The sequence below is a fragment of the Pangasianodon hypophthalmus genome, chromosome 7, assembly GCF_027358585.1.
Source record: "Pangasianodon hypophthalmus isolate fPanHyp1 chromosome 7, fPanHyp1.pri, whole genome shotgun sequence".
Taxonomy (NCBI): Eukaryota; Metazoa; Chordata; class Actinopteri; order Siluriformes; family Pangasiidae; genus Pangasianodon; species Pangasianodon hypophthalmus.
The window spans coordinates 9,439,312-9,464,458 of record NC_069716.1 but is presented as its reverse complement, the minus strand read 5'-3'; the positions used below and the strand labels follow the sequence as shown (position 1 = coordinate 9,464,458).

The following is a 25,147-nucleotide window of genomic DNA, read 5'->3' as shown; positions in this document are numbered from 1 at the left end:
CTACCAGAGCTTCACTTTGTATGTGCACTTGACAGAAATTATAGCATTGTGTAAATACATAAACAGCTAGTTTATGGTCCCATGACCAAAGATGGCTTCTTTCTAAGAAATAGGTTATAATCTATTATTTTCTATTCTGATAAAACTCTACTGTATTCTACTCTGCACTATGTGTCTTCAGAATTTGCTTCCTGTTTTTTTTGTTTTTTGATTGAAATGATCTTGCTGATTCAATGAGCATGCAAATAAAAAAAAAAAAACACACCATCCGGTGACTACTAGTGACTTTTTTTAAACCATGGATTAGTTACTTTCCTCTGATAAAAACTGTCGAGCAGATCATTCTGCCAGAAGCGCTGAACCCTGAATGACTCCATAATGGACATTTTATATATATATATATATATATATATATATATATATATATATATATATATATATATATAGTATATATAGTGTGTGTGTGTGTATATACATATTATATATGTCCGTTATGGAGTCATTCAGGGTATAAATTATGATTTTAATACACACGTGTAAGTAGTAGAGATGTAGGGAGCAATTTGGGGTACCGTGCTGAGGGGAAGACATCAGTAGACAATCTGTCCATTTCAGAATTACACAAAAGACTCGATTTCTCGATTAAGATAGGTTTTCTGTAGGTTAGGGCAATATGACAAAAAAAATATACAGTACTGTGCAAAAGTCTTAGGCACATGCAAAGAAATGCTGTAGAGCAAAGAAGCCTTCAAAAATAATGAAACTAAATGTTTCTACATTTAAAAAATACTATAAAGAGCAGTAAACTTTAATAAATGAAACAAAGTCAATATTCGGTGTGTCAGCCTGTTGCTTTAAAAAAAAAATAGTAGTCTCAGGTACAGTGTGTTCAGTTTTATACGGAAATGAGCTGTAAGTGTTACTGAGCATCTTGCAGAAGCAGCCACAGTTCTTCTGGAGACTTTGACTGTCACACTTGCTTCTTATTTTTGCAGCAAAACCCAGCAGCCTTCATTATGATTTTTGTCTGAAAAGTGTTTCTTATGTAATTTTGTGCTGGAAAACGAATGTTTGGAAATCGAAAAAGTTTTTGTACTGAATCAGTAATGTAGAAGTCATGAAATAAAAATCTATAACAAAGTTTGTACTAAAAAAAAAAATAGGGTGCCTAAGACTTTTGCACAGTACTGTGTGTGTGTATATATATATATATATATATATATATATATATATATATATATATATAATCATGATTCTCAAAAAAACGTGTTGTGACGTCATTTATCGCGATATCGATATTACATCATCATATCGCCCAGCCATGAGGAACCAGTGCTCACCTGATGCACAGTTCCCACATGGCCAAGATTCAGTGAACTCACAAACCACAAACATCTAAACTACATGAAACTTACAGTAGTTAAAAAAAAGAATGTTTAGAAATGTGGTGAAACCTTCATATTAACGCTTCACCCACCCATAAATATTCATAACTTTACTTTTTCAACTAAACACTAAATGTCACTTTATAACATAAACGTATTTTTATTTATGTATATAAATCCCAAACAACAACCTACTGCTTATTCAAAAAACATTACCATTAGTTAACGCACTTTATTTCTCAAGCACAGCTAAGAGGCTATGTTAGCCCAGCTAGCTCGCCCGTCCTTGTTGTTACTTAGCTAGTTAGCTGTTAGCTCCTGTAGGTTGAGATAAAACTCTGACGCGTGTAACACTTTATTTACAGCGTACCTCATACGCGCTCCTCTGTCTCCTTTTGGATTCCCCGGCGCCGCTTTTACTATTATAGCTCCAGACGTGATAAGAGCTGGACCTCTGAAGGAGAAGAGCTAAGTTTCGTCTCTGAATGTGGAACCCGCACCATACCGGGACCAAGAGCGGCGCCATGATGGCGAGAGTGTAGTCACGTGATCACGCGGAAGTCACTGCAAAGTTTGCAACCAAGGCATACCACTTGCCTCAGGTGGTGTATTATTAAGAAACCTGTGGGGTTACGCTAAGAAATTAGGAATTACAATTCATGTCAAAGTACCAAAAACTGTATTCTAAAGTCGTCTTCTCAGGTTTCGGTTAACTCCCAGTTCTAAGAACCTCGAAATGAAACCGAGTGTAATATAAACCCGAGTGCGTGTATATACGGGGTTTTACGGTAATCACCAAGCGCTTGAAAGGAAAAGCTACGGCTCGTCTGTTTTAGATACTAGAAAAGTTCAAATGCACACTTTCTAATTAATTACTGAGTAAAATTTTTTTTAGAATAGAATGTTCGTTTTGCACAACCTTGTTTAATCGATTTTAACGTAAATAATAATAAATATAATACCGCGCTAAAATGAACGGTGCGTTTAAGCAACTCAACCTTCACACTCTTCTGCGCATAACCTGCGACAATACACGTTTACTGAAAGAATACCTTTTCAGTCAGAGTAAGATTTGTGTAATAGAATTGTTTTACATGCAGAGATAACTATATCTCGATGAAAGCTGGAGTCATGAGGCGCTTCTTTCTGAGAATTACAATTTTAGAAATCGTCTGCACAAATATACGCAACTTTGACGCCCCGAATCAACCACCTAACGGATGTGACGTTTCGTTTTGACCAAAACACAAGTCGTAGGGCAGATTGCGCGGTCACGTGCTGCCCCTGTGTGAGAAGACACGTTGTCTCTTAGTCCATTTCAGTTCTAAGTTGACGTGTTGTAGGATTTTATGAGCAGTTGTTTCATAGGCACTTTAGAATTAGACGTAGTTACGTGTAATAGCATGCCTTGCCATAATCAACAGGTTGCACGTGGCAGTAAGTGTGAGCAGAGCACAGTGAAGCAGGTGCGTTTTGCCAATGGCGATGGTTCTGACAGTGAGTCGGTGGAGAAACAGAGTGAAGCCGCAGTAAACAGCGACCCCCCGATCCAGCTGAAGCTTTTACCCCTCACTGACCAAATCCGTGAACTACAGACCATAATCAGGGACAAGTGAGCTTTAATCGTGTCCTGAATCATGCATGCCCTGAAGTTAGTGTACACGTGTATTGCTCTAACATTTGAATGTGTTCCCCGTAGAACCACAAGTAGAGGGGACTTTGTGTTCTGTGCTGACAGACTGGTAAGACTCAGAGTCAATCATGTACAAAATCTGACCAATACAATCTACTACAGTGATTGATCCCCAGTGAAGTTCACTTAAGCACTTAAGTTAGTGCTAAAATAATTACATGCTTATGTGTGCACATTCACCACACAAACAACTGTGGAGTTCACAGTTTACAGATCCTACATATACATGCACACAGTACTGTGCGAATGTCTTAAGCACATGTAAAGAAATGCTGAAAAAGCAAAGATGCCTTCAAAAATAATGAAATGATCCTACAAAAACCACTATAAAGAACAGTAAACAGTCATAAGCTACACAGAGTCAATATTTGGTCTGACAAGAATGTTGTGTTATACAAAATCATCAGTAATTTCACTTTGTGGACACTTTGTGCAATAATTGGCTGGTAGGTTATATTGAGCATCTTGGAGAATCTGCCACAGTTCTGTTAGAAACTCTGACTGTCACACTTGCTTCTTTTATTGTGTGCAAAACCCGACAGACTTCATTGTGGTTTTTTGTCTGAAAAGTGGTCTGGTATGTAATATGTAACTTACATCTTTCTGTTTTTCCTGATCTATAATACAGAGGTCATAAAATAAACATCTAAGATAAAATTAGGATTTAAAAAAAATATAGCATGCATAAGACTTTTGCACAGTACTGAATATCACTGCCATCATTATGATACATTTCAAGCAGATTTCTGTGTTTAAAACAGCTTAATAACACACACACACACACACACACACACATATTAAACAATATACATGTTATATATGTATACGATATATGAAAATATTATAATTTCATTTTATACTTTAATTGTAATTATAATATATATTTTAATTATAATTACAATTGCAGTATAAAATGACATTGTAAAATTTTTATATGTTGTATACAGTATACACTAATTATGATATATTTTATATTACAAATATATAATTACCAAATTATATTTCAGTATTTTTGTAAAATGCTTCATATGCTCTTGTAATACAGGTTAAATACAGGCCAAATATACTGTATGCTATAATTATGTAATTTTAAGTATGTAATACAATTGAAATACAAAATTAGCATTTTCCAAGTGTATCTTTGGAAAAATTGTCATCATTGAATTCTTTATTTATTACTGAATGACATTTCATGCCTTTTAACTGTATATACAGTCATGGGAAAAAGAAAGTACACTCTACTTCAATTATGTGTTTTTACTTATCAGGGTCTAAGTAACAATTGTGTGGTCCTCACCAACTTCTATAAACAAACAGATAACCTCAGATGACAACAAAAAACACAACGTATTTCAGTGTGTAGTATTTTTTTTCCCCAAAAAGTAAACCAACATTCAGAAACCAGTGGGAAAAAATAAGTACACCCTTCCTACTTACACAATCTTTAAGAGAGTAATTAGCAGCCAGGTGTTACTAATGAAATGCACAAGATTAGCTAATCATCAAGAAGTGTGACTACATCTATAAAAGCAAAACCTTTGGCAGTTTGGTGTTCTGGAGCACTCAGATGTGTTTCTATATCATGCCAAGAAGAAAGGACATCAGCCATGATTTCAGAGAAACAATTGTTGCTGCTCATCAGTCTGGGAAGGGTTATAAGGCCATCTCCAAACAATTTGAAATTCACCCTTCTACAGTGAGAAGGATTGTTTACAAATGGAGAGTCTTCAAGACAGTTGCAGATAGGAAATTCGGTCCAAGGTCAGACCGTTTAATGCTCAGAGGTATAAAGAAAAAAAACATGAGCTACGTTGTGTGACCTGCAGACCTCTGCAAGCACATTAAATGTTAATGTTCATGAGAGTACAATCAGAAAGAGACTGAACAAATACGGCTTTCATGGAAGGGTGGCTAAGAAAAAGCCCCTTCTCTCCAAAATGAATATGGAGCATGACTTAGGTTTGCAAAATTGCATCTGAACAAACCACAAAAGTTCTGGAACAATATCCTTTGGACTGATGAGACCAAGGTGGAGATGTTTGGTCATCATGCACAGCACCATGTTTGGCGACAACCAAACGCAGCATATGACCACAAACACGTCATACTGACTGTCAAGCATGGTGGTGGTGGGGGCGATGTTTTGGGTTTGTTTTGCAGCCACAGGACCTGGGAAACTTGCGACAACAATGAACTCCACTTTATACCAAAATATTCTTGTGACAAAAATGCAACCATCTGTCCAGCAGCTTAAGCTGGGTAGAAATTGGGTCATGGAACAAGACAGTGATTGCAAGCACACTTGCAAATCGACATCTGAATGGCTGAAGAAGAAAAAAATCAAGGTGCTGGCATGGCCAAGTCAAAGTCCAGACCTCAACCACACTGAGATGCTGTAGTGGGATCTTAAGAGAGCTGTGCATGAACTAATGCCCTCAAACATCAATGAATGGAAGCAATGTTGTAAAGAAGAGTGGGCCAAAATTTCTCCAAAATGATGTAAGAGACTCCTACAAAAACATTTCCTTCAAGTTGTTGCTAAAGGTGGTTCTACATGTTACTGAATTATAGGGTGTACTTATTTTTTCCAACCTGGTTCCTGAATGTTGGTTTACTTATTGGGAAAAAAATGACTGCATATTGAAATCTGTTGTTTTTTGTTGTTGCTGTTGTTGTTGTTGTCACCTGAGGCTATTTCTTTGCTTAGAAGTTGGTGAGGACTACACAATTGTTATTTCAGCGCTGATAACTAAAAACATAGAATTGAAGGAGGGAGTACTTTCTTTTCTGATGACTGTGGTTACATGTAAGTCATTACATTCACGTACCTTATAGCAGCTATAAACACTCATTCCCTCGCCCGCTTTTCATATTACAGAGAAATCGCGAAGTCATGGAAACTTACTGACTTTTAAAAAGCACTGACACCTACTGGAGATTTCTTTACAGAAGCCTTCACTACATCAGCAACTCTACATTTTTCTTTCTTAAATGACCTTTTTTTCATTCGTTCATTAATAGCCTTAGGCTATATATATTGTTCGTCCTGTGAATGAGCTGTTACTATAGAAACAATCATGCATTAGAACGAGTGTGTTAATAAAAACATGTGATTTGCCTTACAGCCAAAACTATTTTCAGAGCTGCTAATAAAGAACCTTAATCAACACCTTCTGACCAGTCAGTTTAGAGAATTCGACAGTGCTGTGGTATAAAATTCAATAACGTCCATCTGTCAACACCAATTAAGCAAAAGCAAATTTTTTTCAAGCTAAGAACATAAATATATACTATCCATTACCAGGACACACATTTAATTTTGCATATATCAAGTATAAAAATATAAGTATAGCTTTAACATAGTACTCTAAATATACTGCTAATGAAAAAGTAATATATCGAGAGTCTTCACATATATAATACATACTCCTCACGTGCACACTTTGTGGAAGCAGTGTTATCATAAAGTAAGCAGTTCATAAATATTTTTCTCAAGTATTTCACCAATACCACTTGAACCAGAACCAACATAAAGTATAGTTTTTCAAAGCGTACTGAAATGTAGAAAATAGGAAGGAAAAAACTATTAACTGAAACAATGTTCTCGAAGCATTCATTACATAAATGAAGTGCTGTCACGTTAAAGCATAGTCATTTTCATTTGCACAAGGGTTTACTTGAAATAACTCAGTGATTTAAGTGCTCAGTGCTTAAGAGAGCTGGTGGTGTACGCTGCCAATGCATTAAGACACACTCTTGATCTGTTCATAGATTAGACTTGTAGTTGAAGAAGGATTAAATCAGCTGCCTTATACGGAGTGCACAGTGACAACACCTACAGGTGAGTGCGTTCATTTCAGTTCCTAGCTGAGCCACTTTTCCACAGTTGGATTAAAGGATCTTCATTAATGTATATAGAGCTAAGTGGACACCTTGAGTCTTGTTGCATTCCACTGATGAATCCCATAATTCCAACTTTTTTTTTTTTGCCTGTGTTAATATCAGCATCTACAGTGGCCCGTTAGTGCCAAACAAATGTTGTTGTTGTTGTTTTGTCGGCTGCTCCCATTAAGGGTCGCCGCAGCAGATCATTCGTCCGCGTATTTGATTTGACGCGACCCTCCCCACTTTTATCCGGGCGTGGGACCGGCACTGGGAGTGCACTGTCATATGCAATCCCAGTGGATGGGGTCAGTTCCCTGACCGGGAATCGATCCCGGGTTGCGGCAGCGAGAGCACCGAGGCCTAACCACTAGTCCTCCAGGAACCCTGTTAGTGCCAAACACTGTTAACCCTGTTAGTTTAAAAAAATGCAGTAGGAAAACCAAAAACACAACAGTCGGTTCAGAAACAAATCAACGTGAACTCAAAATGGAAAGAGTAAGTCACTTGCTTGTAAAAATCACTTGTTTGTTGCTGATTCGGGAAACCATATGACTATCACGAGGAAAATGACTCACACTTTTTCAGTCTGTTAGTTACTCAGCCAAGCGAAAACACTGATATGAAGTTACTTCCTTATATAAAAGCTTCCTTAATGCAGTGCAGAGTTGATGAAAAAGCATATCTGAAATAACGTCATATCAGTGTGATTGAATGTATGTAAATAAGCACAAATAAAAACATCAGTGTGTTAATTTAATTTCGCAGTCTCTCAGATTGACGCACACTGTAGCCAATCAGCAGCAGGGATTTGATGCTCAGTTAAGAGCTACCCTCGAGTTTGAGTTCATGTTGATGTGTTTCTGATGTTGCTGTTGTGTTTTTATATTTGTTGTTTTTATATTTGCTTTTTTGTTGTTGTTGTTGTTGTTGTGGTCGTGGTGGTGGTTTAGTATTGCTGTTGTGTTTTTGGTTTTGCTGTTGTCTTTTTATTTGCTCTTGTGTTTTAATTTATTGTTGTTGTTTTTTTGTTGTTGTTGTTGTTTTCCTGTTGTGTTTTTGGTTTTGCTGTTATGTTTTGTTTAATTATTTGTTCACGTGTTTTTCATTTGCTGTTGTGTTTTTTTATTTGCTGTCATGACTTTTTTAATTTGTTGTCGTGTTTTTATTTGCTGTTGTTTTTTATTTGCTCTTGTGTTTTAATTTGCTGTTGTTTTTTTTGTTTTGTTTTCCTGTTGTGTGTTTTTTTTTTTCATTTGCTGCTGTAATTTTGGTTTTGCTGTTGTGTTTTTGGTTTTTCTGTTGTGTGTGTGGGCTTTTTTTTTTAATTTGTTCATGTGTTTTTTATTTGGTGTTGTGTTTTTGTTTGCTGTTGTAATTTTGGATTTGCTGTTGTTTTTTTAGTTGCTGTTGTGTTTATAATCTGCTCTTGTGGTTTTTCTCTTGTGTTTCAAAATTTGCTGTTTGATGTTTGATTTATTGTCATGTTCTCTGATTTACTCGTGTTTTTGGTTTGTTAAGGTGTTTCGTGATTACGGACCGCCGTAACTACACATTGCTATGTCAGTTTTCATGAATAATTCGTTTCCATTCTAATTTCCAGGACAGAAGTATGAAGGTGTCAGATTTAAGAGAGGCAACTGTGGTGTCAGTATAATGAGAAGTGGTCTGTCACATTTCACATTTCCACAGTTGTAGCTTGATATAAACACAAACCAGTTTTTTGAATTTTAGCGTGACACTGTAGTATCTGTCGCCCCTAACCAGGTGAAGCGATGGAGCAAGGCTTGAGGGACTGCTGCCGATCTATCCGCATCGGCAAGATTCTTATACAGACTGATGAGGAGACGCTGAAAGCTAAAGTATACTACGCAAAGTTCCCTCCGGATATTTACAGACGCAAAATCCTGCTCATGTATCCTATCCTGAGTAAGTGCTGAATGAATCCATTTCGAATGTAGACTAAAAAAAAACATCCAATACTGTTGTTTGCAAAAGTTTGTACCCCCCATGGGGTTTGAATGTAAAAAAGAAAGCTGTACCAATTCTATCCTGATTGGCTTGCATATTGATGTTTATACTTAAAGTATGATTTTCAATGGCATCCAAGATTTAATTTGTCATTAAATTCTGACTTTTTTTTTTTAGTTTAAATGTTTTTCATTAACATGGTGTTTTAATTTCAGTTAATGGGTTCCTACGTTACGCACAATGCTTTTCGACTACATGCTGACTGACACCAGATGGATTTAGCCTTTGTTTCATCTCTACCTATAGAGAGTGATGCAGCAGAGCTTTAATCCTTTAGTCTGTCCAGATCTCTCACACCATATCTGTACACTGTGTTCAAACAGATCAGGATCCAAAGCTTTGACTTTCATGCTAATACCTCCATCAACTCCAGCGCGCTCATCATCTCGTTAATCACTTATAAGCTGAGCTGAGTCTCTGCCGAAACTCGTATAGCTGCATTGCATTCTGGAACTTTGAGTCCATGACTTCTGTGTTGAATTTCCCATTAATATGACATTGAAATTCACAAAATCCCTTATCCCTTATTTTAGAGATTGTTGAATTGTTTGCTAACTTCTTATGGGAATAATGAAGATACAGCACAGATATAAATATTAGCACCAGAATGACTAAACACATCAAATATTTCAATATAAACGTGATAAGTTTGTTTCAGGGTTGACTTTACTTTTAAGCCGATTCAGCAAAGAGTTAGATCAGAGATGTTAGGAAGTTATTTTGAACAGGAAATATTTTTTTAATTATTACCTTACTAACACTGATTTTGGTTATTTATCAAACTTGTTACTGAAACCTAACATATTAAATGTGTAGTTTCTACTACTATTTTAAATACATATTTCTGAATAATGAAAATATTATGAAAAATGTATAATGAAGAAAAAAAAACAATTCATGTACTGGGTTGGTTGTACAGTTACATTATAAATACATTTGAACTACAGTTAAAATATATATGAATAGATGTTACATTTAGATAATTAATTAGCATTTATTGTGTACATTTATTTGGTGTTATGTCATTAAACAGGATTTTGGAAGTTCTCAGGGAAGAAGGGGGAAAAAAATTAGGCTTTGCTGTTCCACAGCTTACTAGGCCACAAATCTAAAGAAAATCCTACAGTTCACATTATTGGAGGTTAAGAGCTTTTCATCTTATGTTATTTCATTCAGAGTATATATTTCTGAAACACTGATGAAACCTAACCTGCATTGTAGTACATTTCCCAAGTGCTCTCGACAACTTCCCCTCACAATTTAGAAGTATGCGTCACTTATGGTACACATGGTCTGCACTTGAGCGGGAAGAGTGTAGAGCAGAGCACACTTGCTCTTCGTAGGAGGAACAATGAAGATGAAATGGTTTCACTAGTGTTAATGCTCTTCAAACTACATCCATATGAGTCATATGAGCTGGCAATCTAGCTAGCTTGCTAATTTGCTAGCAGAGTAAAGGAAGAAAGTTTGAGCATAACTGTTAGGCGCTTTAAATATGAAGTATTTTAATGCTCAGCTTTCAGATCGCAGTGCCTTCTGCGATCTGCTTCTGCTCCTGAAGTCTACAGTCATGTTGAAACGATCCCCCAGGCTACCAAAGCTCATCTTTTAACACTTCAACTGAGCCAAAGGTAGCAGAGATTCCCTCTAGGAAATAGCTAGGGCAGGTCAGCGAAGGCACAGTACCAGCGTTGGAGTGCAAAGCTAGTCCTGGTCTATCCAGTGATGATCTACTGAGAACTAATCTTCACTTGTTTTCTGGGATATTCTCTCTGCAACTAATATTATACATAATACGCTGTTAACCTATTGCCTCCAACTTATTCACTACTCTGACCATAATTATCATGTATGGCAGACTGGGAAAACTCTTTTTTCTACTGTATATAGTTTTGAAAACCACAATTTTCCTGAACATTCTAGCAATTTTAAAGTCCAGTTACCCCCAAAAGTGAAAAAGGAAAATTGCATTTGGATGCCTCACCCATCTTTACCACTAAGCCACCATGCACTAATGTTGTTTTTCCATATGTGGATTATGTAATAAATGTAAAAGTGGATTACATGTATAACCTAATCTGCTTATGGACATTACTGTACAACATTACTGCATGGTGGCTTAGTGGGTAGCACGTTTGCTTCACACCTCCGGGGTTCGAGGTTTGATTCCCGCCTCCGTCCTGTGTGTGTGGAGTTTGCATGTTCTCTCATGCTTTGGGGGTTTCCTCTGAGTACTCCAGTTTCCTCCCCCAGTCCAAAGACATAGGTTGTAGATTGCCATCTCTAAATTGTCCATAGTGTGTGTGCAATTGTGCCCTGTGTTGGGCTTGTACCCCGTCCAGGGTGTCCCCTGCCTTGTGCCCCGAGTCCCCTGGTATAGGCTCCAGGTTACCCCGTGATCCTACATAGGATAAGTGGTACAGAAAATGGATGGATGGATGGAAAATTTAACAGTGAGTTATCACTTTGATTATCAGCATCATCCACATCAGTCTCCATCTCACCACCTGAGGTAGCAAATCATTGGCAGCATTTAAACACAACCTCGTCATTATCTCTTCACTCCACTGATCTCAGGTCAGGCGAACAGTGTTATTGTGGATAACCAGAGTAAACTCAGTGAGTCTATTCTGCTGAATAATTTCTTTTTATTAGGTCATCTAAACATTTGTACAAGGTGTTTAAGCACTCTTCTCTATCGTGATGATGTGACATAGCAGGTGCATCGTGGGCATTTTGACCACCAGTATCTGATCACAAACCAAATTAGGTAATTAGGTTTATGTCTCTTTCACTATGGCACACAGCTGTCCAACATCTAGGCACATCAGACTGATTTTACCACTGTGGCTCCTTAATCAACATGATCTTTACAGGGAAGCTTAGAAAAGCAGCGTAATAAAAGAAATAATAAAATTTCCAGGTTGTTTTGGTGAACTATTTTTATGTTTTCTCAAAATTTTCCAGAATACAGCCATGGTGACATCCAATGGGTTTTCCCAGGCTGCCACAGATATTTTGTCCATCATGTGCATACTCACACCTGCAATTTCTACATCACCTTCTACAACGCAGTTAAATTCCCAGAGCACCATAGCCTAGCCACTTTGTTTGAGCTGACCTTTGCGTCTCGTTCTGCGTTTCCAGCTTGTTCAGCCACCCATGATAATTATGGGTCTCGCAAGGAAATTATACAGGCCCTGCCAGTTAGGCACAAAGTGCTGAATAGCACGAGGACGGGCCCTTGAAATAGCAGCGTAATGGGTGGTTTATGTCGGACGTTAATACACTTAACCATTGTGCGCTGTTCAAAGTCAAATGCCACAGTGAATAATGTGTTCATCAGTGCTCATCATTCATTTCCTGGGATGTTAGGAACATATATTTACCATGTACTCATTGTCCTGCTGTTGGTGTCATCACATTAATCTGGCTCAGTGCTGGAGAGAGAAACACAATGTTTAGACAGGACTGTGTTTTTCATTTCGATTCACATTTATACATTTAGCGCAGGTTCTTTTATCAAAAGCCACTTAAAAGCAGTTTAAAAGTTATAAAGTCATAAAGCTGAGAAGTAGAGGGTTAACTTGTAATTATGCAGCGACCCAGAAAAGTGTTAAGCAAATTAAAAAAAAAATGATATGTTAAATTCTTAACAGTGTTCCTTTTGAAGCTTTGCACTCTTGGAATCTTCTCAACCTGCATTAATAAGGAGCTTCACAGGAGGCTTTTCTTAAGCCTCTACTTTTGGAAACATATGCCCAGTTGGCTGAAACTTTTAACCAAAGAGACTTACAGCTGAGCAGATGAGGGATAAGGGTCTTGCTCAAGGCCCTAACAGTGGTGACTTGACAGCACTGGGTTTTGAATTCAGGACCTTCCGATAGTAGCTCAAAGCCTTAATCACTGAGCCACTTCACCACTTCCAAATATATTTCACCAAAAACGTAGAATGTAACTCATATAAATGTAGAAATGTTTTTATTTACGCTTTACACTTGTCTAGGCTTTCTGCAGAGATCACATTAGGTAAATCAGGAGCTAGTACAAATAGTTAGTCTGCAAGCTTGCTAGCTAAGTGTGTATTAGCAATCAACATTCAGAAACTAGGTGGGAAAAAATAAGTACACCCTTCCTACCTTCCTAGAGTAATTAGAAATTAGCAGCCAGGTGTTACTAATGAAATGCACAAGATTAGTTAATCATCAAGAAGTGTGACTACCTCTGTAAAAGCAGTTTGGTATTCTGGAGCAATCAGTCTTGATATCTTGTATGTTGAATTGTTAGATGGAACCTTAGAATTCTATAGTTTCAAAATACAAATATGTCATTTTGATGTGATATGAACGGAAACACGACCGAACAAATCTGTGTCAATAATTTTGCCCTGTAGGTAGTGGGAATGCCGTCATCGAAGCAGTCCGAGTGCTGATCGATCACGGCGTCCAGCCTTCACACATCATTCTCCTGAGCCTTTTCTCCACCCCTCATGGTAAAATAGCATCAACGTCATTTAAAAACACAATGCTTTTAAAAACCAAACAGCTATTTATGAGGGATTTTTGACTCTGCCTCATTTTGTTATTTTAGGGGTTAATTCCATAGTTGAAGAGTTTCCAGAAATCACCATCCTGACCACTGAAGTCCATTCTGTAGCTCCAACTCACTTTGGACAGAAATACTTTGGGACAGACTGATTTTTCATGAACAGCCCATTGAGGATTACTTCCCGTTTCCCTCAGAGTTTGGAATTGGCTTGCGCTATAATTGTTAGAAGTGCAGTCCAGGGTTATTTAATGCAGTGCTTCTCAAAGTGGGGTCTGTGAAGCATAGCTGGGGGTCCGTGATTTTATAATTTAGTTACGGCAGTGGAAATCACAATCCACCATTATCAAAGTTTAACCGTTCACTTGTAGTGAATGGGTTTATCCTAAAGCTTTAATGGGCAGAGGTTTTATCCACTGGATTAAATAAAGTGAAGAAGAGCCAGTGATTGCTAGCTAGCTATTTACTATTTTACTATTTTTCCCCTTTAGATACATTAGTATACCTCATAAATACAAATAGGTGACAAATTAAAGGAAAGTGTTATAGTAAAGTGTTGTTCCACAATGAGCCGTCAGTGAGTCTTGGCAACGATTCTACAAATCTCTGAACCCAGTTTGTGAAGGTCCGGTTACTCTTTAATGCTTAAACATGAATGATTTGTTTATGGCTATCAATACGGCACACCAACTGCCACACTGGCACTTGACCTAACCACTACTGGCTAGTGCCATGAACAAATGAGACACATGTTTTGAATTTGATTTGGAAAATGTATAAATGTATACTTCTCTGGCCAGTCATCTTTAAACATTGTTTTCATCTTCATCTTTGTCTTTGCCCTTTTCTGAATTAACATCCAATAGCTAGTCTCTGGCCTGATGAGCTGCCTTCAGATAAATAATTTACATTAGTGCATGTGATTGGGTAAGCAGCAGCAGAGGATCTGTTACAGGAACTGAGCTGATTCATGTTTAGGAAACGAGTTGCTATTTTTTTACGTTATCAACTCAGTACAGTATTAGCTACAGTATTTTTCAAGTACTAGGTTCGGTCACCTGGCCACCATTTGGCGATCCCTGCAATAATATTTCATTTACATTATTTTAATAATCATCAAACTATTTAATGAGCCAGTTTGCCCTGTGGATGGAAACAGGGTCATCCTAGAAGACACCATCCCTTCAGGATAGAAACAGGATAAAGGTCATAGGATAAAGGTGATCAGTGAGCAGAACTTTGTATCGATCTGCAGTGACGTTTCCCTGATTTTTTTATGCTGTTACATAACCCAGCATTATCAAAGTGTATTATATTTATCATTGTTTTCTTATCATTATTAACCTACTTGCCTGGTCATTTTAACTGGATATATGAATATGGGTTTAATCCAAACATCAATATCTGAGGACCTAATCATTTCTGCTAATGGAAAGTTCAGAAATAAGAAGCTCCAATAAATATCCAAAATATTATTGCATACATTTAAATAAGGAGTTTACCCAGATGTTTTATGTTCATAATCGGTGTTGAGGGGGTATGTGAAATTTATTTTACAGATGAACGGATCTGTAAAACATGCCCAAGCCACAGCTTTTTCCTTCAAATTGTAACCTATCTTCAGGAATGCCACAGAAGAAGTTTGGTTCAAACGGCGCATTTATTCAGTATCACCGAATGAAAATGATCTGAAATTATTATGAATCTGAAGTTAGTTTTCTGTGCAATGATCTAACTGTTTTAATTTGAATTTGTTAACATATAATGCATTATACCAGAAGTGTTCACGAGGATAAATGAAGGTTTCAAAAAGAGGAAGGTCACATGGAATATTACATCAACATAATGACTTAAGATAGGATCACATGACATAAATACGGTTACACATTATGACAGGGAGTGTGTGAGCTTCTTACATGTTTCCATAATACCAAGAAAAGGCTTAAGTACAAAAAAAAGGACAGGACGCTGATATGGAATACAGTCAGTGTTACCTAGTTAACAGTGGCACTCATGACTTGAGATTACAGTACAAAATTATTTGTCGAGAAACACAGGTCAGCTGCAGCAACCACACATTTGTAACTAGTTCTGCATTTGTCTGGAACGCTGCAGTGCTGCACTGTTTCCTGCTCTCACCAGATTCAGCTTATGACCCTGATAAGTCTGATAAGCCGAATCAGGTGTGATTTAAGCAGAATATGTGGACTCGGAATGGAGAACACTGAGTCAGACTTTGCCACGAAAATAGTGCCTATCATTTGTTACACGCCATGTTTACGAATTGTAAATAGGCTGCGTTGAAAGAAATACACGTAATGACAACACGTACATTTGTAATTCATCATAAAAAAAGGACAATTTAAATATTTAAATAAAAAGTACTATTCACTGCACCACAGTGATTTTTACAGGAGAGTCTTTACAGTCTGTGATGAATATTTAAGGCTTGGAGAGACATCACGCTTGCAGGACAATTAGTAGAACTTGGTAAAGTGACCAGAGGAAAAAAAATGGCAGATACGTTCTTTCCTGCAGCTTTTGTCAATGCCATGACGCCAGCTGCCACCGATAATGGAGCAAAAGTGTTAAGATGAATCTGTGAGCTGAAATGTAAGAGAATCTGAGATGCAAGGTCATTAAACTCATCATTATCTTCCACACAGTAGACAAAGCAAATCCAAGCCCCTAAGAACAGTCTGTGATTGTCCTTGGTGATTCTCTAAGAGGATGGAGGTGCTTGGGATGATAATAATCCAGAACATACAAGGTAAAATAGAAAAAAAAAAGAGAGAGGACAAAGCCACTTCCTCCAACAATTTTACTCTCTGGGGACATAATTTTCTGGAATCGTCCAGTATTTGGAATGCCGTCTCTTCATCCAAGATTTGGTGTTTAGTCGCTTTTACAGTGCAAGCCTGAATCAGCTCAAAGTGCTCCTCTGGTAAATATAAAACAAAACATGAGTCACTGCAAATATATTCCCCTCATCCAGTATCAGATAAACAAAATAAAAAAGTCTATACTTACCAAGAAGTGTAGCTCAATCAATTATTATTCGATATTCACTCTGACTGAAGGGTCATTCTCCACTTCACCATCTGTAAATAAAGTGATAAAAGGTAATAAAAACTTAAACATAAGTCTGTTTCCTAATTTTGCCAAACAAAACTAGATAATGATAATCTTTAACTGTTACAGATAGAGCAGCACAATTAGTCCTACTTTATTCGTGACTTTCACATTGTTGGTGAGACTTGAGATCAAGGCCTTTGCTTTGGGTCCCCAGTTTATATATAAAAGCACAATTTACTATCATTTTAAATTAGGTAACTAGCGTAACTAATTGTAATTTATTACTATATATTATATTACTTTATTTGTTATTTGTATGAAAAATGGTTTAACAATTTCTTTGTAAGAGTTATTTTTCTTTACGTCAATATTTATTTATTTATTTATTTATTTATGCTTACTTAGAGAGTTAGTTCCTTGTGTACACAGTTGTTGTTCAGTTTTTTTATGTTCTTGTTTAGTAAACCCCATCCAAGATAATGAAGGATAAATTCTGTTCATTCATGCATATAAAATATGATGATTGGCATAGGTGGGAGGAAGCCTGAAGAAGTTCAGAAACAGCTTTGCTTGAGATATAATTGAGTCGGACGCATGAAATCACAAGTTCATATATTTTAGCTATCTGACTGAGCTATCTGTCTGATAAAGACCACGAGACCTATGAAAGCCATGAATGGATACTGTGGTGACATTTGTTTACTTCTTTTCAGTTAATTAGGTTTATATTTAGCATTTAAAAGATGAACACACGTTATGATTGCTGTTCTCGTTTTAATTAAAGAATTTAGACATTAGATGGAATATGTAAAGATGGTGGTGTGATGCGGCTTTGGTCCCAAAGTGTCTCGTTCCTCTTATTACCATAATTTGCCAACAGTTACTGACTACTTTTCTAACAATGCTTTAATTATTAGAACGTAGCAGCAACTGGTTATTAAACATCAGAAACACAGATCCCCAACACCTCAAATACACTGTATGGTCAAAAGTTTGTGGACACCTGACCATCACACTCATGTGCTTTTTGAACATCCCAGTCCAGATATAGTCCTCCTTTGCTTTTATAATAAGCTCCAATCTTCTGGGAAGGATTTCCGCTAGATGTCACATGACGAGGCTTGGCGCGCAGTCGGAGATTCAGTTCATCCTAAAGGTGTTCAGTGGGGTTGAGGTCAGGACTCTGTGCAGGCCACTCGAGTTCTTCTACTCCAGCCTTGGCAAACCATGTCTTCATGGAGCTCACTTTGTTCACAAGGGCATTGTCATGCTGGAAGAGGTTTGGGCCGCTTACTTCCAGTGAAGGGAAATCTTAATGCTACAGCATACAAAGACGTTCTAGACAATTATGTGCTTTCAACTTTGTGGCAACAGTTTGAGGAAGAAGCACATATGGGTGTGATGGTCAGATGTCCACAAACTTTTGGCCATATAGTGTATCTCTAATATCACGTTTAAGTATTCTCATGAAGTAAACAGACCACACAACATTCTACAGAAGTATTTGTGATTTCATCACCTATTATTACGCAAAGAGAGCGAAATGAGATGATTTATTTATCTCTGTCATCCTTTAGCACATTTTCTGTTTATTGAAAAGAACAGCTATCTTAGCCAAGCATAAAACCCCTTTTGTTTATCTTTGATGCTTGAACCCTTTTAGAGGTCACACAAATATGCCTAATTTGGGCATTCTTTCAAACACAACTGATTAAACAATCACACTGCTTCTTAAATTAGCTGGAATGGGGCAGAGGTTGTTCTTTCAGTTCCATTATCATGTCCTTACCTGTGCTGTCTTCATCTGATCCATCTTCCCCCCATCTCCTGTCACTGGCCAGTAAGGGGTTTCGACATTCACTCAGAGTCCGCAGAGGGAAATAGTGGCCATCACCTTGGCTACAGACCACAAGGAACACTGGTTATATATACACACAGCATTCTGAAAGCCATGATACGATAATTATATCACTAATTTTAATACCCGTCCACTTATAAAAGTAACTACTAACCTGGTGAAGATTGGGAGAAACCAGAGCTTTTTATCTTCCCCAAAGACCTGCAGAAGGTTCTTGCGGAAACCAACGTTAAAGCCATTCCTGTCAGGACCATTTTGGAACACGGGTGCAGAGAAAGCCTCTGAAAAACAGTGAGAGAGTAACACTAAGAAAAGATGAAGCTTTTTTTTTTGTTTTAGGTTATGTGCTATATTATCTATTATCTATGTGCTATATTATCTATCTAGCTACACTAAATGGCCACAAGTTTGTGGACACCTGACCATCAGACCCATATGTCCTTGTTGAGCATCCCATTCCAGTTTTAGTCCCCCTTTGCTGTTATAATAACCTCCACTCTTCCGGGAAGGCTTTCCAGTAGATTTTGGAGCGTGGCTGTGGGGATTTGCTCATTCAGCCCCAAGAGCATTAGTGAGGTCAGGCGCTGATGTTGGGTGAGGAGGTCTGGGGTGCAGTCAGTGTTCCAGTTCATCCCAAAGGTGTTCAGTGGGGTTGAGGTCAGTGCTCTGGGCAGGCTGCTCAAGCTCTTCCACTCCAACCTTGGTAAACTGTGTCTTTATGGAGCTCGCTTTGTGCCATATAGTCTGTCTATCTATCTATCTATCTATCTATCTATCTTATCCACCTGTCTATCCATCTATTTATCCATCTGTCTATCCATCCATCTATCTATCCATCCATCCCTATATAAAATGTCAAAGGGCATTGGAAAATAAATCTGAAAAGAACCCTTTAAAAATAAATAAAGGTTAATAATAATAATAATAACAATAATAATAACAATAATAATAATAATAATAAATGTTTCATTATGATACTGTATTTCATTGAAATACTATACCAAAAATCGAAATTGTATTTACAAAAATGAATAATACAGTTACAGTTTGTGAATTAACTATATTAATCAAATAAACAGTGATATTTGTATAACAACACTGTTGTTGACCTGAAGACAAGTTTTTGATTGCATGCATGTCAGCAGCTCGTTATTCGTTGTGATTATTTAGACTGAGCTGCCACTAGTGCTTTCTGCAAATACATTTGCCGTAGAAATAATATAGCATTACTTTAACTAAACGAAACAGTGCCAAGAACACAGCAGAGCCATCATACCCAATGTGGATCTGTTCTTAGCCACCAACCAGCAGTGGTAGCCGAAGAGGAACATGAGGCTCACGAAGAACATGACAGCCACAAAGAGAAGGAAAAGGACATGGAACTTGGCATGGCCGTTTGGAAGCTCGCCCTGAAAAACAGAAAGGAAATGTAAAGTTCACTCCTTTAACTGAGGAAAAGGGGAAAAATCTTGTTTCAAGTACTTACTCACTGAGGAACTTAATATGCAAGGAATAAAACACGGCGAGGCATTAAGCCTGTTGCAAGAATTTGTTGTTACCTTGTTTTGTTAATTAAAGGACAACCAATCATACTTTTATCCGTTTAGAGTTGCATTTAATATTGTAGAAGAAAGACATCAGTTCCTTTTATCACTTAGTTAGAACAGCTATAAACAGTATAAATTACCTCACCAAAAGGTTTTTCTCCATGGTAGAAAACGTCAATTTACAGCTTAAGTTAGAGACTGTTTCAAAGTGCTGACACTGGAGACTCCTTCCAAAAGTGCTAAACAAACATCTCATCATATCAACAATTACACACTTTTTAAATCCTTGTTTTAATAATAAGAATGAGCCTATTATTATAACCCTGTGATTTGAATTATGAAAGGCATTCCTGTCAGAGCTGCTGTTTTGGAAAATTAGGCAACAGTTTCTGACTAATCAGATTTGGGAACTCAACAGTGCCGTGTTTCATATTTGACTTGGCCACCAAGCGAAGGTGTCAAGACAAAGGTCTATTTGTTTTACAAGGCACACTTTATGATGACACTCACCACCCAGAACTTGAGGAAATACTGGAACACAGTTGATGCGATGAAGACACAGTAGAGCATGGAGTAAGACAGAAAGAGAAGGAAGAACTTGTAGTTTGAGAAACCGACGCAGTTGTTCACCCTGAGTGAGGGAAAAAAAAAAACCAGACACAGCCCATGGGTATTTATGCTGAAAATGTATTTGGGTTCCATTAATAATTTATGACAATAAAGGAATACTCAAATTTTATCAATCTAAACTCTACTGCATGAATAGCATATGTGTAAAAAAAAAAAAAAAAAAAAAAAAAAATGACGGGGTGTGCAGTTTACAAAAATAATAAACGATGGGGTGGTGTGATGCAGCCTGAAACAAGTAGAATTAGTGCTACCACCCAAGTTGATTATTTCCAATAACAGCACATCCCAAAGTGTATTATTCAGCTTATACCCTAGAACAACAATTTATACATTATAGTACATTTACTGGTGTGATGTGTCAACAAAACAAGTTAGTTCCTGTTATCACTTACGTAATAGCAACTACGAACAGTCACCAATCAGAAATGAGAATCAAACAGCACTGAATAAATATATTTAGAGCTTAATTTACAGATACATTTATAAAAATGTATAAAAGCTATCTATGGAAATATATGTTTTATAAAAATATTTATCAAATTCAAAATTCAACAACTGCCCCTAGAGTTACATAAGCAAGTTTTGAGTAAAAGAGTTTTTTACTCAGTACAGGGAAATTCTTGGCTGTGATGATCACAAATACAGTCATCAGCACCTAAATAACAACTGGGTGGCCCTCACCAACATCTATAAACAAATAACCTCAGATGACGACAAAAAACACGACAGATTTCAGTTCTACAGAATATGCAGTCATTTTTTCCCCAAAAAGTAAACCAAAATAAGTACACCCTTCCTAGTTCCAGGATCAAGAAATGCACAAGATTAGCTAATCATCAAGAAGTGTGACTACATCTTTAAAAGCAGAACTTTTGGCAGTTTGGTGTTCTGGAGCACTCGGGCGTGTGTCGGCATCATGCCAAGAAGAAAGGACATCAGCCATGACCTCAGAAAAGCAACTGTTGCTGCTCATCAGTCTGGCAAGGGTTATAAGGCCATCTCCAAACAATTTGAAATTCACCATTCTACAATGAGAAGGCTTGTATACAAATGCAGAGCCTTCAAGACAGTTCCCAATCTTCCCAGGAGGGGGCGTCCCATCAAATTTAGTCCAAGTTCAGACCATTTAATGCTCAGAGATATAAAGAAAACACAAGAGCTACATTACGTGGCCTGCAGGCCTCTGTAAGCACATTAAATGTTCATGAGAGCACAATCAGAAAGAGACTGAACAAGTATGGCTTTCATTGAAGGGTGGCAAGGAAAAAAAACATTCCCTCCAAAAAGGTTTGCAAAATTGCATCTGAAAGAAAAAAAAAAAAAACCACAAAACCTTTGGACTGATGAGACCAAGGTGGAGATGTTTGGTCATCATACACAGCACCACGTTTGGCGAAAACCAAACCAAAAACAACCAAATTTCAAGCATGGTGGTGGAGGGGTGATAATTTGCATAAGTTAATGCCCTCAACCATCAATGAACTGAAGTAATGTTGTAAAGAAGAGTGAGTCAAAATTTCTCCAAAAGGATGTGAGAGACTGATAAACTCCTACAAAAACATTTACTTCAAGTTATTGTTGCTGAAGGCGGTTCTACATGTTACTGAATTATAGGGTGTACTTATTTTTTCCCAACCTGGTTCCTGAATGTTGGTTTGCTTTTTGGGGAAAAAAAAAAACAAAAAACAATGGCTACATACTGAAATCTATTCTGTAAAAATACACTATTATTTTTTTAGGCTTTGATAAATAAAAACATAGAAGTGAAGGCGGGTGTACTTTCTTTTTCCCATGACTGTACGTTATAGATGCATTCCTCTATTCTTAACTCACCATGGACAGTGATGATCCATTTTCAGGACACACCTATAATAAGAAAATAAAAATACTGTGAATGTAAACTGAACAAAATCTGCTCTGAGAAGCCCAAGCTTGTGTCTGACAAACACCTTCTTATTATTACATGAGGCTTGAGGACAGTGATCCTCTTTCCAGTCATTAAGATCAAATGAAACTTACGTTTCACAAACTGAACAGTGGTGACAGCGGTCTGGCTTTATTATTTGACAGTGATCGCAGAACCTGATAGCTAAACACACACAAATGAAGGGAAATCTGTCAGTGTCTGAATTGAGTCTCATGCTTCAGCATGTATTTACTGCCTTTTCATAGAGCAAACACAACAGCAGACAGTACTGCTGTGACTAACATAACACAAATAGACCATTATGTGCAGATGTAATGTATAAGCTATTCAACAGCAGAAAGAAAGGAACAGACCCTTTATCTTATCTAGTATTTGATCATAGTATAAATGTGTTATTGAACCACTCATACACATTTTACTGCAGGGGTTTTAATACGACAAACTCTTCAGAGCTTTGACAAGACAATTTAAGGATATCTACCTCCTGATTGAGCTCGTGTGAAGATAGGGAGCTTGACAGCTATGTCAATCAAGATCTGCTTCTGAACATCTGGCCTCTCCTCCATCTCATACCTCTCTTTGTCCCTGTAGGAGAGGTGGAACTGTCGCAAAAAAGAAGAGTACACCGACGTTGAACACTGGTAGTCCAGTTTGTGTAAACCAAGTGAATCAAACAAACCAGACATGTCTACGATGCCAACCTTTTTAGACGGTGTGGCGGCTGGAGTGAAGATAGCCTTCCAGTAGGTCCAACAGAACATCACGAAGCAGACGTGGAAGACCAAAAGGTACGCAGCTGCAGAGGAACCCAGATCACATGTCGTCATTATGATGAGAGCCGGCATGTACCGTAATATTGTTGTACGTGCAGTATTACGGTAATTTCTTGACTCATTAGATGAGCCATGAACTGAAAGAATGAACTTGACTAGTTTAACAGGTACAGGGACTTACCCTTCTCCAATGCATTGTGGAGAGTAACTGCAACACATATAAGGAATCAAGTCAATTAGCCTTGCTTTATAATAAGCCAGGATGGTAAGTAATAAATAAACAGAAGTATGAGATGTTTTGTTTGTATGCTGTTTGATCATATTATATGATATTCATCTGGTTTAAGTGTAAAACCAATACAGATGTATATATTGTTAGCTAAGATGACTTCTAATGGAAACATAGGCAATATATTTTAAACATTTGCATTATGTTTAACCTATTATTGTTTTCTTCATTATTTAACATTGCTTTAAAAAATTTTTTGACTTAAATGATTAAACCGAGGTCGAAAATCACTTCCTTGCTGTAAATGTCAACATAGCTACACTTGACCGAGAACGATAATAAGCTAGCTCAGGTTAGCTCGCTAAATTAGAAAAAAACAACAACAAAACACCACCAGAAACAACAATACTTACAGAAACAAAGTTCAAACACGTAAGCATAATAAGACCACAGGACCACGGCTGAAATAATGACAACAGGTATCCAGGAGAATATTCTCTGACAGCATCTCAGTCCTCTCGACAGAGCCATAGTCAAACCAATACGACCATCATGTTCTCTGGTATCGACTGCTAATCCTCGCCTTTGAAACCGGAAGCAGTTCTGCGCTCTGTTGATTGAGACTGTGGCGAACAAATATGTATAGGTTTTACCATAGACATATAAAATACTTAGACGCCTCATTGGCCGCTTCGGTCCGTTGCTGCGATACGTCAACGCGTCCGCCATATTGGTGCGGGCAAGAGTTCCCTGTAAACAAATGCAACGAAAAGGGAGAGCTGTGTTTTTTTTGGATAAAAATATGACAACGTTTGTTTTCATCAGCTGATATCAGTGGTTTATGATCTACGTGGTGTACAAAAAATCTCCAGTTACTTAAAATCTCGATAGTTAAACTAGATAGTTAAATTTATTTAATAAGGAATTGCAAAAGCTCCCACTTGTGTAAATTAAATCTTCTCAAAAATTCTTTTCTGTGTGTAACCTCACCATTTTAGCTTTTCTTGTGCTTCAGGTCAGAACATACCTCATTCCCTTTGAAATACTGGGGAAAAACAAATGCCCATCTTAAGTAATAATTTACCAAAACTGAGAAATGGAACAAACTGACAGATAAAAATCATACTTGCAGGCTCCTTTCTATATTTTTATAGCACTAACATGATGCAGTTATTTACAGGTACATACTCCAAAACAGACAATAACAAAGATGGCTTCTTTCTGAAAATACATATGTGATTTGGTACAACAACAGTTCAGCAAATATATTTGTAATATAGTATAAAGTAAGATGTAATAGTAAATAATATATGTATAGTAGTATATATATATATATATATATAAGAATAATTAAGAATAACATTCAATAAAAAAGTAATAAGTAGTACAATAATATAATAGCGTAATAATAGGTTGATAATAGGGTATAGCATATAGTATGATGTAGAATGGCATGTATAATACTGTAATTATAGTATGTAAAATACAACAAACAACAACAATAATAATAATAATAGAAGTAGAATATGGAATATCACTTGCAGAATAGACAATAACAATAAAATGAATAGT

At 37.1% G+C, this 25,147-nt stretch overlaps 3 protein-coding genes across 4 annotated transcripts in view; 1 reads left to right on the top strand and 2 right to left on the bottom strand.

Annotated features, from left to right (window-relative positions):
- The window catches only part of abcb7 (ATP-binding cassette, sub-family B (MDR/TAP), member 7), a 35,376-nt gene extending 33,211 nt beyond the window's left edge, over nucleotides 1–2,165 (bottom strand). The window contains exon 1 of the mRNA XM_034305811.2: nucleotides 1,756–2,165. Within this exon, the coding sequence (XP_034161702.1) occupies nucleotides 1,756–1,911 (156 nt within the window). The 5' untranslated portion in view covers nucleotides 1,912–2,165. The remainder of the gene's footprint in view (nucleotides 1–1,755) is intronic.
- A 446-nt stretch (nucleotides 2,166–2,611) lies between these two features.
- On the top strand, nucleotides 2,612–14,364 carry LOC113542799 (uracil phosphoribosyltransferase homolog). Of its 2 annotated transcripts, XM_026940567.3 has the most exons (7): nucleotides 2,615–2,997; nucleotides 3,085–3,127; nucleotides 6,850–6,919; nucleotides 8,564–8,626; nucleotides 8,728–8,889; nucleotides 13,385–13,483; nucleotides 13,582–14,364. In XM_026940567.3, exons 1-7 carry the CDS (start codon nucleotides 2,735–2,737, stop codon nucleotides 13,686–13,688), a joined length of 807 nt encoding a protein of 268 aa, XP_026796368.2. In that variant the 5' UTR covers nucleotides 2,615–2,734; the 3' UTR covers nucleotides 13,689–14,364. The 2 variants fall into 2 exon arrangements, with proteins under 2 accessions (XP_026796369.2, XP_026796368.2); XM_026940568.3 differs by lacking the exon at nucleotides 8,564–8,626 and having other exon boundaries at nucleotides 2,612–2,997.
- Nucleotides 14,365–15,182: 818 nt separating this feature from the next.
- On the bottom strand, nucleotides 15,183–24,319 carry zdhhc15b (zinc finger DHHC-type palmitoyltransferase 15b). The gene is made up of 12 exons (XM_026940566.3): nucleotides 23,989–24,319; nucleotides 23,528–23,554; nucleotides 23,275–23,369; nucleotides 23,055–23,175; nucleotides 22,666–22,735; nucleotides 22,480–22,512; nucleotides 20,527–20,647; nucleotides 19,746–19,878; nucleotides 18,624–18,750; nucleotides 18,401–18,510; nucleotides 16,567–16,637; nucleotides 15,183–16,477 (listed from the first exon to the last, which is right to left on the bottom strand). The coding sequence occupies exons 1-11, from the start codon at nucleotides 24,302–24,304 to the stop codon at nucleotides 16,591–16,593; spliced, it is 1,200 nt and encodes a 399-aa protein (XP_026796367.3). The 5' UTR covers nucleotides 24,305–24,319; the 3' UTR covers nucleotides 15,183–16,477; nucleotides 16,567–16,590.
- Between the last annotated feature and the right edge of the window lie 828 nt (nucleotides 24,320–25,147).